Genomic DNA, 15,054 nt, shown 5'->3' with positions numbered 1-15,054 from the left:
ATTGGCATTTATTACTAATTAGTGTTGGGACAACGGGAAGGGTTTTGACCTGGAAAGAGAAATCTGGCCCAAACCTGCTCAATTAGATTTCGCATTCGAGGGGGAATGGTCAAGCTACAGTGAACAAAGAATTTTGCGTTCCCGGAACTCTCAATACAAAAACAAAGAAATGTGAGTTGAAATTTGATAAACATATAACAATAAATGACTGAATAACAGGCTTTAGTCATTTACGGTATCTCTATAAGAAACAAGTCCCATTCAGTTCTCCTCTCAGCTTGCTCAGGACACTTCGAATTCATCTCATTTAAGACGCTTTCAGCGATGCACTAATCTGAAGTTCGATAATCCGATGTTTGCATAGCAATTTGCGTTCGCACCACTTCTAGCACCACTTTGTTTTCGGTTTGCTGGGAATAAAAATTATTGAAATTTCACTTTCCATGGCCGACACTCACTCACTCACTCACTCACTCACTCACTCACTCACTCACTCACTCACTCACTCACTCACTCACTCACTCACTCACTCACTCACTCACTCACTCACTCACTCACTCACTCACTCACTCACTCACTCACTCACTCACTCACTCACTCACTCACTCACTCACTCACTCACTCACTCACTCACTCACTCACTCACTCACTCACTCACTCACTCACTCACAAGGTGGAGGGGCTCAGTTTGCCCAATACAATGAAAACGAAGCTTTGGGATAAACCTGGCAGTAGTGAAACACAAAGTTGTCACCATCCTCTCCCTTTGTATAAATGTAGAAATGGAGGTAGGATAGTAGGCAAATATCTGCTGGCTGGAGTCATTTATATTAAGTTTCTTTGTTATTTAACACTGCTCTCATTCAAGCTGCATGGTGGGAGTGTGTAAATAATAGTACCTGGACCAGACAACCCATTGTTTTGGTGGTATGCATGCATCATCCGATTCCGCAATATAACCACTCAGTCTGGTTAGTAGTGTCTTATGATAGTAACGATTGATATGAGAATTGTGTTATCGGTCATTCAGTACATAAACTATTGACATGAAATACATTGTGAAGTTACACAAAGTTACGTCTATATTCAGGTCCCGGGGTAGAATAGGCCTTTAGCAACCCATGCTTGTCATAAAAGGCGACTGTGCTTGTCGTAAGAGGCAACCAACGTGACTGGGTGGTCAGACTCGCTGACTTGGTGGACACATGTCATCAGTTCCCACTTGTACAGATCGATGCTCATGTTGTTGATCACTGGATTGTCTGGTCCAGACTTGATCATTTACAGACCTTCGCCATATAGCTGGAATATTGCTGAGTGTGGCGGAAAAACTAAACTCACTCACTCTAAGTTACTTTCATGTGGCTGTTTTGTTAGTAATGCATGTATAAACATGTCACCACTCACCAGTGATGCGAGTTATTGTCATTTCTCTAAGAATGTTTGACCTTTTTTCTCAGAGTTACTTTCCCACTATTTTTCAACAATCAACAAATACTTACATTGATCTCTATGATCTATACTCTTAGAAAAAAGTAGGGGAACCTGAACTTTGAAGTCTGGTAGAATGAAAACCCATTGAGGAACATTACAATGACATTCATCTTTTGTATGTAGCATCATTTCATGTTATCACCACACAGCCTCCTACACGTGCATGGGGTGTCATTATGAATCTTGACGTTTTTCAGGCAAGTTGATAAAACACTGTAGACTGGTAATTTTCTCACATCTGTGCATGGTCAGAGTTTTCAGGGTCAAATCACACATTACTGACTGAAAACTGTAAACCTGAAATTTTCATGTCCTACTCCAGTCACCCAACAAGGGGGATAACTGAACAAACAACTTTGCTTTGAATGAAATCCATGTGGTGATGCATTCTCAGAACATTATTATTGTATCAACATTGATTCAATCCCATATATCTCCCAATTTCGACAATCGTACATTCAAAGTACAGTTCCCCTACTTTTTTTTAAGAGTATATATCTACAGACAGTACAGAAATAATGGACAACCAAGTCACTTCAATATGAATTTATATCTTCAAAGAAAACAGTACAAAACACACATATAGTTAACTAATAAATACAATCAGCTCACACAAGTACATACATCTGCATGAAACACACATTCAGTATCACATGGTCAACAAACCAAATATGGTCATATATAACCCTCCGATCTGGGCCCTGCCACACAAAGGTATCTTTGCGGTAAGTGATCACAACTCCCATCCATTACATAGGCTTACGATTAACATAGAACTGAGACAGCTTTGTGTAACTGAGCCCAGGACAACATGGCATTATCAGCAAGAGAAAAACCGTGAGTGAGGTTAAATGCTGCAGCTTGAATGCTTAAATGCGGTCACTTTTATCATATCATCTCTGCTCAACATCATAGGAGAGCCCAAGCTATGATTCTGAATCGAATAATATAACATATTGTTCATTCGCAAAAGGAATGCTACACTGAATAGAGTCAAATAGGGCTAGCTCTTGCTGCAGATCATACAGATTGATAATCCTTCATAAATATCAATCAGTTATTGATAAACATCATTGAAGTAATTTGAGTCCCAAAGCAAAGACAGAGTGAGTGAGCGAGTGAGTGAGTGAGTTTAGTTTTATACTGCTTTGAACAATATTACAGCAATATTAGTCTGAGGCTTCACACTTTGTACCCATGTGGCAAACCAAACCTGGGTCTTCAAGGTGATGTGCGAATGCTTTAACCACTTGGCTACCCCACCATCCCCCAAAAGAAAGAAGTCTAAAAGACGTCAGCATATTTCAAGACACTGGGGAGTAGTGACACATTAGTACATGGGTCACCAACAAAAACTGAACATGATTCAGAAGCTGGAGTTGAATGAAGGCATAACTTGTCGCACTGCCAGCTACGGAAGCATGAAATAATTAACACACAGATGAAGTAAGGATTTTCAGTAGAACCATTGTATATTCCGACAAAATTGTCTTCAGCAACCCATGCTTGGCATCAGAGGCGACTAACAGGATCAGGTGGTCAGAATGTGTTGTTAGATATGTCATCGTATCCAAATTGCGTAGATCAATGATCATGCCGTTAATCACCAGATTGTCTGGCCCAGAATTGATTATTTACAGGCTGCTGCCATATAGCTGTATACTGCTGACTGCAGCCTTAAACAACCAACCAACCAACCAACTAAACATCACCTGTTGAAAGGATTTTCTGCAAAACAAACACTAATCAAAAAGTAATGAAATATCCTAATCCAAACTGAAACTGCTTGTGAGAGAACATATTTACCTACTTATAGTAACACTGAAAGGGCTCAGGTATGTTAGACCATGTAAAGATCACAAGGTGTCCCATAACAAGCTGCAGCACCAACCACTGTGCCACCAAAAAAATCTCATAACATTAATGCATAAACACATAAACATTTCACTAATGAATTGGATTTAATGCCAAGTTGAAGAGTATTTCAGGTACCCGTACATCACAAAATGTCGGCTTCATGTGGAAGCCATATGTGATGCAGGCCTCAGATGTTGCATGATTTGGTGAGACGTTCAAGCATGGGTAGGTGCCGACAAACCAGGAAACATAATAACGGGGAACTGTGATTCAAACCCATGGAACAGACAACAGGGGCAGTTGTGTTATGGTTTATATTTTGGTCAAAACCTTATATTTCGCAGTTGGTCTGGGAAGTTAACCTCCGTGGGTATCATGATTCTCATATTTTTGTCTGACCATTGGCCAGAAACATCTATAATACAAAAATGTGGTCCACATTTGAATTAATAAAAATTCTTTGAAACCTTCAAACATTTAAAAAATGAGATCACAAACTGCTTCAAGCTAGCAAGCAATGTCTTATCCATGATGAAATAGGAAAACATTTCACACAGAAACCACACTTTTCAAATAAATTGGTCTGCAGATTAATAACCTGAAAACATTGAAAGGGGAAGATAAATAAAATCTAGAACCCATCTTTCTGTAATTTGCAAAAAAAAATTTAAAAAAAGAAATTTCAACTGAAGAAAGAAATCTCTGAATGGCATTTAGATGTAATAAACAAGATAGAATTTTTTTATGGATGTCAACATCTATATCAATGTTTTAGGATTATATATTTACTCAACCATTCATCAATGAAGGAGTAAGTATATACTCTAAATGATTTTGTTCCTCATAATAAAGATGTTGACATTTATAAAATGCTCTTCCTTACTAAAGAAACATTGTATCCAATCAACAAAATCATAAATCCTTTATATGAACAACTAAACAAAAATCTCAGTTTGTTTTGTTCATCCCGAAACACTTTTCACAACCAGATGTTTAGACCAAGATAGGCGAAAGTGTGGCCTTGATATCCAGAACAGCTGTTTCCTTCACTGCCACTGACATATATAACCTTATGTAATTTACTCACTTTACAATTCAACAATAAAAGTAACAAAATGTATCACAGAAAAAGGTACTGTGTACTGGAGGTTTTTGCTCAAGGCATACAACTAGACGTGTCTGTAAATACTACCAAAACAACAAGCAGCTCCAAACTACCATTTCCCCAAACCTTCTAAAGTTATAAAGTAGCACTACACATTTCCAGTACCAAAACAGATGTTGACCTGGATAAACACAACTTCACAAGATTCCACACTTACCTCAGTTTGATGGCCTACAGTTTCATAATTATCTTTGCACTGAAGTTAAGTAACATATTTTCAAAAATAACTGTAAGATATTGTAAGAATGCCACAAACTTCAGATAGCTTCAGACCTGTTGCAAGCTTATTTAATATTCATCCAAGAAATACTCTGGTTAAAGTGCTCCCTCGTCACACCAAAGGTCTGAGTTTGTGTTTAACAAGCGTTGAGTGATTTGTCGAGCAATCCCACCTGTAGGCACATTGTTCAACAGATGCTGTAACAACCCTAATACAGCTCCCAATGTAATCAGTGACAGGTCAACAACAGTTTTGAATATGTATCTTTTCTTATGTTGTATGTTTTAATGCAAAATCTTGTGATAAATCTACACCCGGGTTTGTAAAAGTCTAGATACAACATTGAAGTTGGGCAGACTGAGAACACTGGATATGCCTCTGTAGAGATATGTGCAGTCGAGGAGTTTCTTTGTCTTAAGAGTTAACCATGTATCAGAAACTGACAACAATATAGCCATGATTCACAATAATCTCAATAATGACCTTTTTCTTAATGATGATGACTTTTGGTAGACAAAGCACCAACATAGGTTGAACAGTGGAGGTATGTGCAAACAAGTTACAAAGCTGAAAAGTTAACATGGTGACCATCACCTAACATTATCCAAAAGCTGAATGCTAACCCTGACCTTTTACCTATTTCCCCGCAAAACCTTGTCAAGGCAGCCTCCATGCCCAAGAAAGTACACCACCATTTAATGACAAATGCACAGTTACTCTCTGAGAACGTGTAACCAGTTCCAAATATGATTGTATCTTGTGATCTTGCCCTTGTAAAAGTTTCCTTGATGAGCCAAAGGAATTCCCAAGGGCTATTTGAATAAGTTTGTGAAAGAGCGATATCTATGTCAAAGATTTTGTGAAGTGATCAATGAAAAGAAAATCACGGTTTTGGGCCACAGAGGTTAAAATTCAACAAAACTATTTCAGGGGGCCAATTCTCACAATGTATTACCTGACATGTTCATTCGTGTGAAAGGAGTGTGTAAATAGAATTGAGCAACAACACTTATCTTAAGAGTAGATAAAACACATTCTTAAATGCCTCTTGATGCACACAATGAGGTTCCTAAAAAGGATAAAGCTTGTTGTATTTGTTTAGGTCCAGTGAAAATTGACAAAATAAGTTGGATATCCACATTTAGTGATATGAGTTAACAAGGGAATAAATATCCATAATTTCAGTCGAGAAGTTGGGATGATGATGCTATGGACACATCTACTTCCATTTCTGTTTAGAGGCTGCCTACCAAATTTGGATTTTGATCTGTTGACTTTTCATTCATTTATGTGTCCAGGATTTATTCCTGTGGTTCTTGAGTTCAGAAGTTATCTGCCCTTGATCTTCATCAGTCAGACTGATTAGTTATACTAATCAATCTAGAGGGTAATCAGAATGCAGCCAGGATTGACAATATTAACAATATGGCTGCCAGGTCTATTGAACATCATAGAAGGTGCAAGAAATTCAGTACTGAAAAACTGACAAGAAGCACTGAAAAAGAGTCTTCATGTCTTCCCCTGTGTTCGAGTATGGATAATTTTAGATGCAGAATTGATCCATGGTTTGTGTCAGTTTACTGATACATGAGCCCTGAATAGAGAGGATGCATATCACAAAAATACAGTTTTCAAACAATACCCAGTTTTGCCAGTCGCTACAGTATTTTCACTCTGTACAAGTATCCATCACAGACTAAAATGAAGAAATGAAGAAACAACAGAACGTGAACATTTTACACATTGTAAAAGTCAAATAGAGAGTAGATTGTATAGAGTCAAAGCTACTGTTCCATGGAGCAGATAAAGATGACACTTTGAATGATGTGTAAATGTGAATTTTATGGATAATGCCATATTTAACCAATCATTGTCATTACATTCCAGGCTCACAAAACGTTTTAGTAACTAGAGTATTAGGGTACAGAAGCTCACCATTCCTCAGTGGATGGAAATTTGGAAACTTGCACTTTATATATGTTAATATTTTTAATGATTATTCTTGACAGTAAGACAAACTGGACAGAAGGTTTTAGTTATAAGAGTGACAAAGTGATTTTCTCCACAGACTTTGATATCAGATTGTAATTCTACACAAGATACTCCATATAATTAATCCTGAGTTGTTGTACAAATATCAGTGTATGGTGGACACAACTGTTATCTCAAACGAAAAAACTCAACACATGAGTAAATTTAAATTAAAAATTTTATATCAGTGTCACAGTGGTTTGAAACAACAATTCATTTCTGGTTGTCATCCTTTACTAAGAAAACTTGAAACATCGACTCAAATCCTTTCTTGGAGATGGTCCACCATATACTTGCACAAATTACACGTTTGTTCTGTGGATGTTTCACAAACTTAAAGGTGAATTGCACTGAGGATAACACAAAGGATGACAGGAAGGCTGATAATATGCACTCACAATGACGGTGTCATGATGAGCTAAAACAATAAATTCTGACACTGTTCCTCTATCACCTGTGAATATATACCGATGCTTCTCAACATACGTATGTATTCCTGGGTGACAGTTTATACAAAGATATGAAGTTTCTTTGACAGCTGTTTAATGCAGCACTCGGCAACATTCCAGTTAAATAGCGCGGTCTGTGAAAGCAGATGGTACAATGCTAAGACATTTTCTGCCCAGTAGAACTTTATGATGAGTGTCATCAGCACTTTTATCCCAGTTGTGTAGGTCAGTCCTCATCAGTGGACTGTTAGATCCAGACATGACTTTTTACAGACCCCACAGAGTTAGAATATTGCTGAGTGTGCTCAAGAAGAAACAAAATACAAAACTTTCTGACTTACTCACTCATTCAAAGGCAGCAAATGAAACTCAACTTATAAAACAAAAAGGCAATAGACCTGAATAAATATGGCAATTATCCATGATGGAAGATGTATGATGTTATAAATAACTAGATGATTTCTTAGTCAACAGCATCCATGTCCGTGTAACCTAGGTCCCTGTAGGCTGTCCGATTGTCCTGGTTATCTCCCCTTGTTTCCCCGGTGTCATCACTGTCACTGGACCCCTTCTCTAACAAGTTCTGAGAATGTTTGGCGGCGATTCCTGAGGCGGCAGCCGATACTTTGACATTTGAGTCTGTGACAAGTTTGTTTTGTTGAGGGTGTTGTTCTTCCTCGGATGACACACTTGACAGAGGAGGAAGGATTGGTTCGTTTGTTCGTTTGCGGTAAAACAGGAGATAGGCCGCTCTTGTTACTACATTCTTTTCGTTGCTGACTGATGACACACGGCTGTCATCACACAGGCGCCAATCTGAAGATATGGATCAGGCATTTTCAAATAAAATCAACAAGGCAGGTGAACATTACATTTGATAACCCGAGTAATGTAATGTGCCCGAGAGACCCGAAACTACCTAGTGATAGCAAAATGTGAATGAGTTTAGTTTTACCCCGTACTAAGCAATATGGCAGGGACAGCAAAAGAAAAGTAAGTGAGTTTAGTTTTAAGCTATTTTTAGCAATATTCCAACAATATCACACCAGGACGCCGGAAATGGGCTTCATGCTTCGTACGCACATGGGGAATTGAACCCAGCTCTTCAGTGTGACAAGGGAACGTTTTAACCACAAGGCTATCCCACTGTCCAGTAAAAGAAAGGGTGTGTGTGTTTAGTTTGACCAGAATACATGTGTCATCTTGGAAATAGAGGAAAGGTCAATATGTTGCAGGTCTCAGATATTGACTATTTGGGCAAAATCCATGAGCATAGGCCCAGTGCCAACAAACCTACCTACGAGATTAGTGCGAAGATGGATTGAACCCATAATCAAACGTTCGCTTAGAATAATTTTTTCATAAAGTTGAAGCAAACAGGGATTAATTCTTTCAAATAATAAAACCCAAATCTGACATATTCAAGGGAGGCAACTCTGACTTAAGATGTGTGTTAGTCACCTGAACCATCAACAAACTAGCTACATTTTGCAACTTTGTGATGAACTGAAACAAATAAAATTCCTATAAAACTGATTTAAGTTGTACATACTTGATACTATTAATAATACTTAGTATTAGCATGAGTTAATGGTCCTCGTACCAACTTCATTCCTCAGAGGGTCAACAGTGTCTGTGCAGCGTACGTAGGAGGTGTAATGTCCGCCCAAGATGCCCCCGTGATGGTTGATGACGCCGTAGAGATCATACACAGGATGATTTTGAGCTGAGGGCGTCTTCCCCAGAATGAACTTAGACAGGTCTAGACCTCTGAAATGGAACACAAGCAGGCTAGCTAAGAGATAGCAAGAGAAAAGAAAGTCTTCTTTGAAGTGTCAGTCAATCCACACAAAAATTAAACATAGGCTGTATTTTTTGTTGTTTTAATTGCACCCAGCAATTTCAAGCTATATGTAAGTATCTGAGTCTGGACCAGACATTATAGTGATCAATATCATGAGCAATGATCTACACAATTAGGATATGATGACATGCGTCAACAAAGTCAGCGGGTCTGATCACCTGATCACTTCTTATGACAAGCATGGGTTGATGAAGTTTTAAATGAGTCAATTTGTTTGTTATTTTAACACTGCCCTTGGCAATATTCCAGCAAATAGTCTGGACCAGACCATCCAAGGCTAAGAAGAGTCTGAGTTCTACGTAAGAGTTCATAGGCACTGAGTGAAAAACAAATTCTACAACAAGATATCCAGTCACACAGCAGTACCTTGTAGGGAATTCCACCATTTTGTCAATCTTGTCCCGAAAGATGAAGTTCCTGAAGGAGAACCTCTTCAGCTGGATGATGAGCAGATGAGGCAGGCGCCATATTGACATCTGCTTTGTGGCTTCCTGGTGCTTCTTACAGCGTGGACAGTACCTACACAAGAGAATACATACACAACACAGGTTTGTAAACATTATCAACTATCAAATTTAAGCTCTTTAAGGAGCTTTTCAAGGTCCAATCTAAGGAACAAAAATAGATAATGATTCCTGTTATTCAGAGATTACTACTCACCATGCCTCATCTGGGCTGAGCATCTCCGGTTCTGTGAAGACGTCAAGACACTGGTCCAGCGTGATAATGGAATAATCTGGAACATAACATTTCAAATGTGGAGATATTTCAATAGAAGTAGGTGGATAAGGAAATGTGGGACAAAACAGCCATTACAGCTTGCAAATATTGATACATATTTTGTGTAGTTCTTACCATCAGACTGTGCTGTCTGCATGCTTTCATCATCATCCACATCCTGAAACAGGAAAATGAACAGGAAGTTAGTTATGTGGTCCACACCAATCAGCTGTATCATCAGAGCTTTATGTTCAAGGGCCCAAGATGAAGTCTACACCAATCAGCTGTATCATCAGAGCTTTATGTTCAAGGGCCCAAGATGAAGTCTACACCAATCAGCTGTATCATCAGAGTTTTATGTTCAAGGGCCCAAGATGAAGTCTACACCAATCAGTTGTATCATCAGAGGCTTATATTCAAGGGCCCAAGATGAAGTCTACACCAATCAGTTGTATCATCAGAGGCTTATATTCAAGGACCCAAGATGAAGTCTACACCAATCAGTTGTATCATCAGAGGTTTATGTTCAAGGGCCCAAGATGATGTCTGCATCAATCAGTTGTATCATCAGAGGTTTATGTTCAAGGGCCCAAGATGATGTCTACATCAATCAGTGGCATCACCAGGTGTCAATGTTCAAGGGCCCAAGATGATGTCTGTATTAGTCAGCATGTATTAACAATGGATACATTCCCAGAAGTCCACATTCATTCCCAGGTTTTCAGAAATGGTCAGTAAAATTCCCAAAATGAAATAACATATTTACAACTTCATGTCATATAGTAATAACAAATGTTATGGCTTCTGGAGTATTAAAAAAATTTAAGCAAATTTTCATCATTTGTCCTTATCAGGGAAATTCTTGAATAAATCCCTGTTCACTTTTATCATATTCAACTAACGCCCAAGTGTGACAGTTCTAGTGATATATCGCAGTGTAACAGCAGTGTATCTTCCTTTGACAATGACAGAGATCATGTATATATTAACTCACCAACTCCTTCGACTGAACCAGTACATACGATGCAAGCTTGTCGTTGTTTCTCCAATCCATGGAAAGAAAACGCCGATTGGTCAAGTCCAGGGGTACATCACCCTTATCTTCGAGTCTCTCCCCATCAGGACCTTTCAGTCCAAACCCATCATTATTGACTGGTTTGATGTGAAACAGGGGCATCGCCCTCTCAGACTCCTCCGTCTGGATGCCCAGGACTGGGTTGGTAGGGATTGATCTGGATCCGCCCTTGGTCTGATCTGGCGAAAGGATCTCATCAGCTTGTCCTAAACTACCCACAGTGAAGTTCCTTGATGCACTTTGATCCAGGGAGGGACTCTCTGGAATGTCATCATTACCCAAACTCTCATTGGTTGAAGGCATGGGATTGACATTTGGATCCGAGTCCAGTGATGTGGCACTCCCTGCTAGTGCTGTGGTGCTGCTGCTGTCTATGCCAGTGTCACATTCATCGTCTAAGGCCTGCTCAGCATCTGCCGTGAGTGTGTGAGTGCTGGCTGATGATGACTGGCTGTCCAGACTATTGAGGCTGCCACTAGATTGGCTGCTGGAGGAAGAACTGAGGTTGGAGGTGGAAGGGTGACTGGACAGCTTGGTGGGCGGCACGGCTTGGACAGGGGGCTGGAAGACATCCACGGAGTACCTGGGACAGAGGAATATCATTACTGTATATACCCACATATAATGCAAGTTTTTCGTACTTGGAATGAGGGGGTCAGGAAGGGGGGTCGCATTATACACAGGGTATAAGAGCTTACTTTTTTTCCAGCTGTTTCACTTTCAGTTTCCACTGATGATGTCAACCGGAATTTGATAGCCATCCAGGCACTTCACAAGAAAACTTCGCATTTAGTCAGAAGTAACTGTTAATATCCGAAATAAAGGCCATTTTTATCTTGTTGCCTTGTTTTTTTACGTATATTCTCTGCAAATACCGATACTCTGACTACCGATCCAGATATACAAATTACATGCCAGCCTACACGGTAAACAGACATGAGAATGACAAATGCTAAAAAACACTGAAAAATCAAGCCAGGGTCGAGGGGTGGGGGCAGGGGGGTGCGCTCTTTCCAGACATTAACAACTAAATTTGTTCTTTACAGACGTGTCGAGGTCTTTTAGATGATCGTCAGTTTCACCTCGCTTGATAATGGTAGCCATTCTCCCACGAAATCCTGTTTACCACAGACACAAAGGTACAGCAATTCATTCCTTATACATTACCACTAGAATAGGTTACTGATTGTGCAGTATACTAAGAACTGGGGTTCAGAAACTCAACACATCGCGTAGATTTTGCTGGTTGGCTCTCCAAGTTAGAAATATAAACTCTGCACACAGTTAGCGAACACTTCCTGTGTTTCATGAGCAGGATTGTCTCATATTTCTTTTATGTATTTAGTATATTACTTCCATATTTTTATGTATTTACTTCAATAATCACTGCAAACACATTGTTCCTTCAGAAAACTATATGGTTACATGCCTTTACTGAAATACATGGCAAAACATATAACCAGTAACGAAAATACATTCTGTTTGCTGAAGACGGTCCCTACAGCACACGTGACCTAGCGACTTGTTTAGGAGTTATCCACTCGAAAAAGCTTCGTAGAAAAAACTACGCAAGACAAACACGTATTTATTGGATGTGTGCTTCATTCTAGGTCGTTTTGGAGTAATACACTCCACAAAGTTTTGTATAAAAACAACAACGCATAACAGAACACTTTTTTATTGGCGCCGGTGATGTGCTTCATCCGTGGTCGCATTATACACAGGGTATATGATTTGTCCTCGACTTTGAAGGGGTGTAGAGGGGGGTCGCGGGTATACACGGTAGATCAAATCTCAACACAAGAACAGCTTATTTGGCAGCACAGCCTGGACAGCGGGCTGGAAGACATCCTTTGATCTAGATAAGCACACCAACCTTGAATATGCTTCCATGAGTTTCCCTAGGCGTGAGAAAGTGGCCCGAGATTCTGGTATACTGATGATGAATGGGCAGCCGACTGGCTCTGGGATCACATTGCAGCTTGACTTGTGTACATGCCAGTGAGATCTCTGACAGGTCCTGGAAGAAACACCATGATAGTGTTCACTGTCAATACAAAGAGTGAGTGAGTGAGTGAGGGAGGGAGGGAGGAAGCGAGAATACTGTCCACTTCACAATGGAGTGTAAATTACTGTAAAGCCACTACCACTGTATGCCTAAGATGGTATGTGCCAGTTATAGTGTTATGTTCTGAAAGCAGGGTCTGACATTACATTTGGGGGCTAAGGCTCATATCTGCATGCCACTTGAACTATCTAGAATATACTACTTCAAAGAGGCTGGAAAATATACATAGTTGACTTTGCACAATACCAACCTGCAACAACGGATTAACTAGAGACATTGCAAAACAATGTGTACTCTAATTTCTTGTAAGTAACACATATATGTTGTGTTTCTTTCTTTGCTGCTTACCGCTGCACTCAGCAATAAGATAGTGGTCAGTGTGTAACTGAGTCAGGACCAGACAATTCAGTGACTGACATTATGAACATTATGAACGACAATCCACTTCACAAATCATTTAACTACAACATCATACGGACCTTTCACTCCCCTTTTTGTCTACCAGCTACCATAGTTTGTAGGGATTAGTTCTAACAAAGCATCACTGAATGTTTTCGTTAACACTTAAGACTTACTGATCACAGTATCCAACTTTGAAACATTTGGTGCATCTCTTCAGCTTCATCCCTGCAGCAGCTGGCTTCCGGCAGTGAGAACACCTAGACGGTGCCTGGTTGGGCATCAGTGTTCTCTGTATGACACATTATGTGAAGAATAAGCTACATCGTTGTCATTATTAAAACAGGTGCTACACTCAGTTGTATCACAGGTATTTCACACATCAAACTCTCACCTGTATCACAGGTATTTCACACATTTCACAATCATCTGTATCACAGGTATTTCACACATCAAACTCTCACCTGCATTACAGGTATTTCACACATCAAACTCTCACCCGTATCACAGGTATTTCACACATCAAACTCTCACTTACATTACAGGTATTTCACACATCAAACTCTCACCTGTATCACAGGTATTTCACACATCACACACTGTATCACAGGTATTTCACACATTTCACAATCATCTGTATCACAGGTATTTCACACATCACACTCTCACCTGCATTACAGGTATTTCACACATCAAACTCTCACCCGTATCACAGGTATTTCACACATCAAACTCTCACTTACATTACAGGTATTTCACACATCAAACTCTCACCTGTATCACAGGTATTTCACACATCACACACTGTATCACAGGTATTTCACAAATTTCGCAATCATCTGTATCACAGGTATTTCACACATCTGATAATCATCTGTATCACAGGTACTTTACACATTAAAAGCTCACCTGTATCACAGGTATTTCACACACCAAATTCTCACCTTCATTACAGGTATTTCACACATCAAACTCTTACCTGTATCACAGGTATTTCACACATCACAAACTCTCACTTGCACTACAGGTATTTCACACATCAAACTCTCACCTGTATCACAGGTATTTCGTAAACAGCTTCTCCAGCCACTTCCTCTGATAATACTTCAGCACTGGAAATATGGACACGATGTGGAAGGACATGGTGTTATGGAACAAAACAAGTACAACCATGTGAAAGGAGCTCAACTGTTTGTATATACTTAATGACAATGCAGTGTTTTGCAAATCTTTATTTCTAAACCATCAATATCTGTCAGTGTTATAAAGATACACAGAAACTACATCATCTTAACCATATGACTCTCTACTGACTTAATAATATGTCCAGTGACTGATTTTAGATTTGACATCACATTAACACTATTGCAGTCATCTAGCAACAAGTAGTGTATACACAATTTGCTGACAGTCAGCCTTGATCGTTGTCATGAACGACATGTAACCATTTTTGGTGCGAATCACTCAGTCAGAAGCATGGGATAATGAAGGAAGGGCTTCTTATAACCCATAAAGGAAATAGGTCAAAGAAAACCAGTGTCCAAAGATATGCGCAATGTTATTCATTGTACCCACAACACATCTTTGACTTTGTTATGTGTTTTTCTTTCAGTGCAGGTATGTGCGTCATTTCACCCATCAGTTCACATGACCAAAGATGAATTCCAGGCTCTAAAGAAATTATCAAAACGTATAGTTCTTTACACTGTTAC

The 15,054-nt window shown here is 39.4% G+C and overlaps 1 protein-coding gene across 1 annotated transcript in view; it reads right to left on the bottom strand.

Moving 5' to 3' along the window:
• Window positions 1–2,025: 2,025 nt before the first annotated feature.
• Window positions 2,026–15,054, bottom strand: part of LOC137297138 (ubiquitin carboxyl-terminal hydrolase 19-like) — a 31,699-nt gene continuing 18,670 nt past the window's right edge. Inside the window, exons 18-26 of the mRNA XM_067829150.1 lie at window positions 14,394–14,454; window positions 13,519–13,634; window positions 12,752–12,895; window positions 10,795–11,458; window positions 9,936–9,978; window positions 9,741–9,816; window positions 9,447–9,599; window positions 8,820–8,986; window positions 2,026–8,032 (exon numbers count right to left, since the gene is read on the bottom strand). Of these exons, the coding sequence (XP_067685251.1) occupies window positions 7,680–8,032; window positions 8,820–8,986; window positions 9,447–9,599; window positions 9,741–9,816; window positions 9,936–9,978; window positions 10,795–11,458; window positions 12,752–12,895; window positions 13,519–13,634; window positions 14,394–14,454 (1,777 nt within the window). The 3' untranslated portion in view covers window positions 2,026–7,679. The remainder of the gene's footprint in view (window positions 8,033–8,819; window positions 8,987–9,446; window positions 9,600–9,740; window positions 9,817–9,935; window positions 9,979–10,794; window positions 11,459–12,751; window positions 12,896–13,518; window positions 13,635–14,393; window positions 14,455–15,054) is intronic.

The sequence above is a fragment of the Haliotis asinina genome, chromosome 9 (assembly GCF_037392515.1).
Source record: "Haliotis asinina isolate JCU_RB_2024 chromosome 9, JCU_Hal_asi_v2, whole genome shotgun sequence".
Classification (NCBI taxonomy): domain Eukaryota; kingdom Metazoa; phylum Mollusca; class Gastropoda; order Lepetellida; family Haliotidae; genus Haliotis; species Haliotis asinina.
Note: the sequence above shows the minus strand (reverse complement) of the source record. Positions and strands in the feature narration are given on the sequence as shown.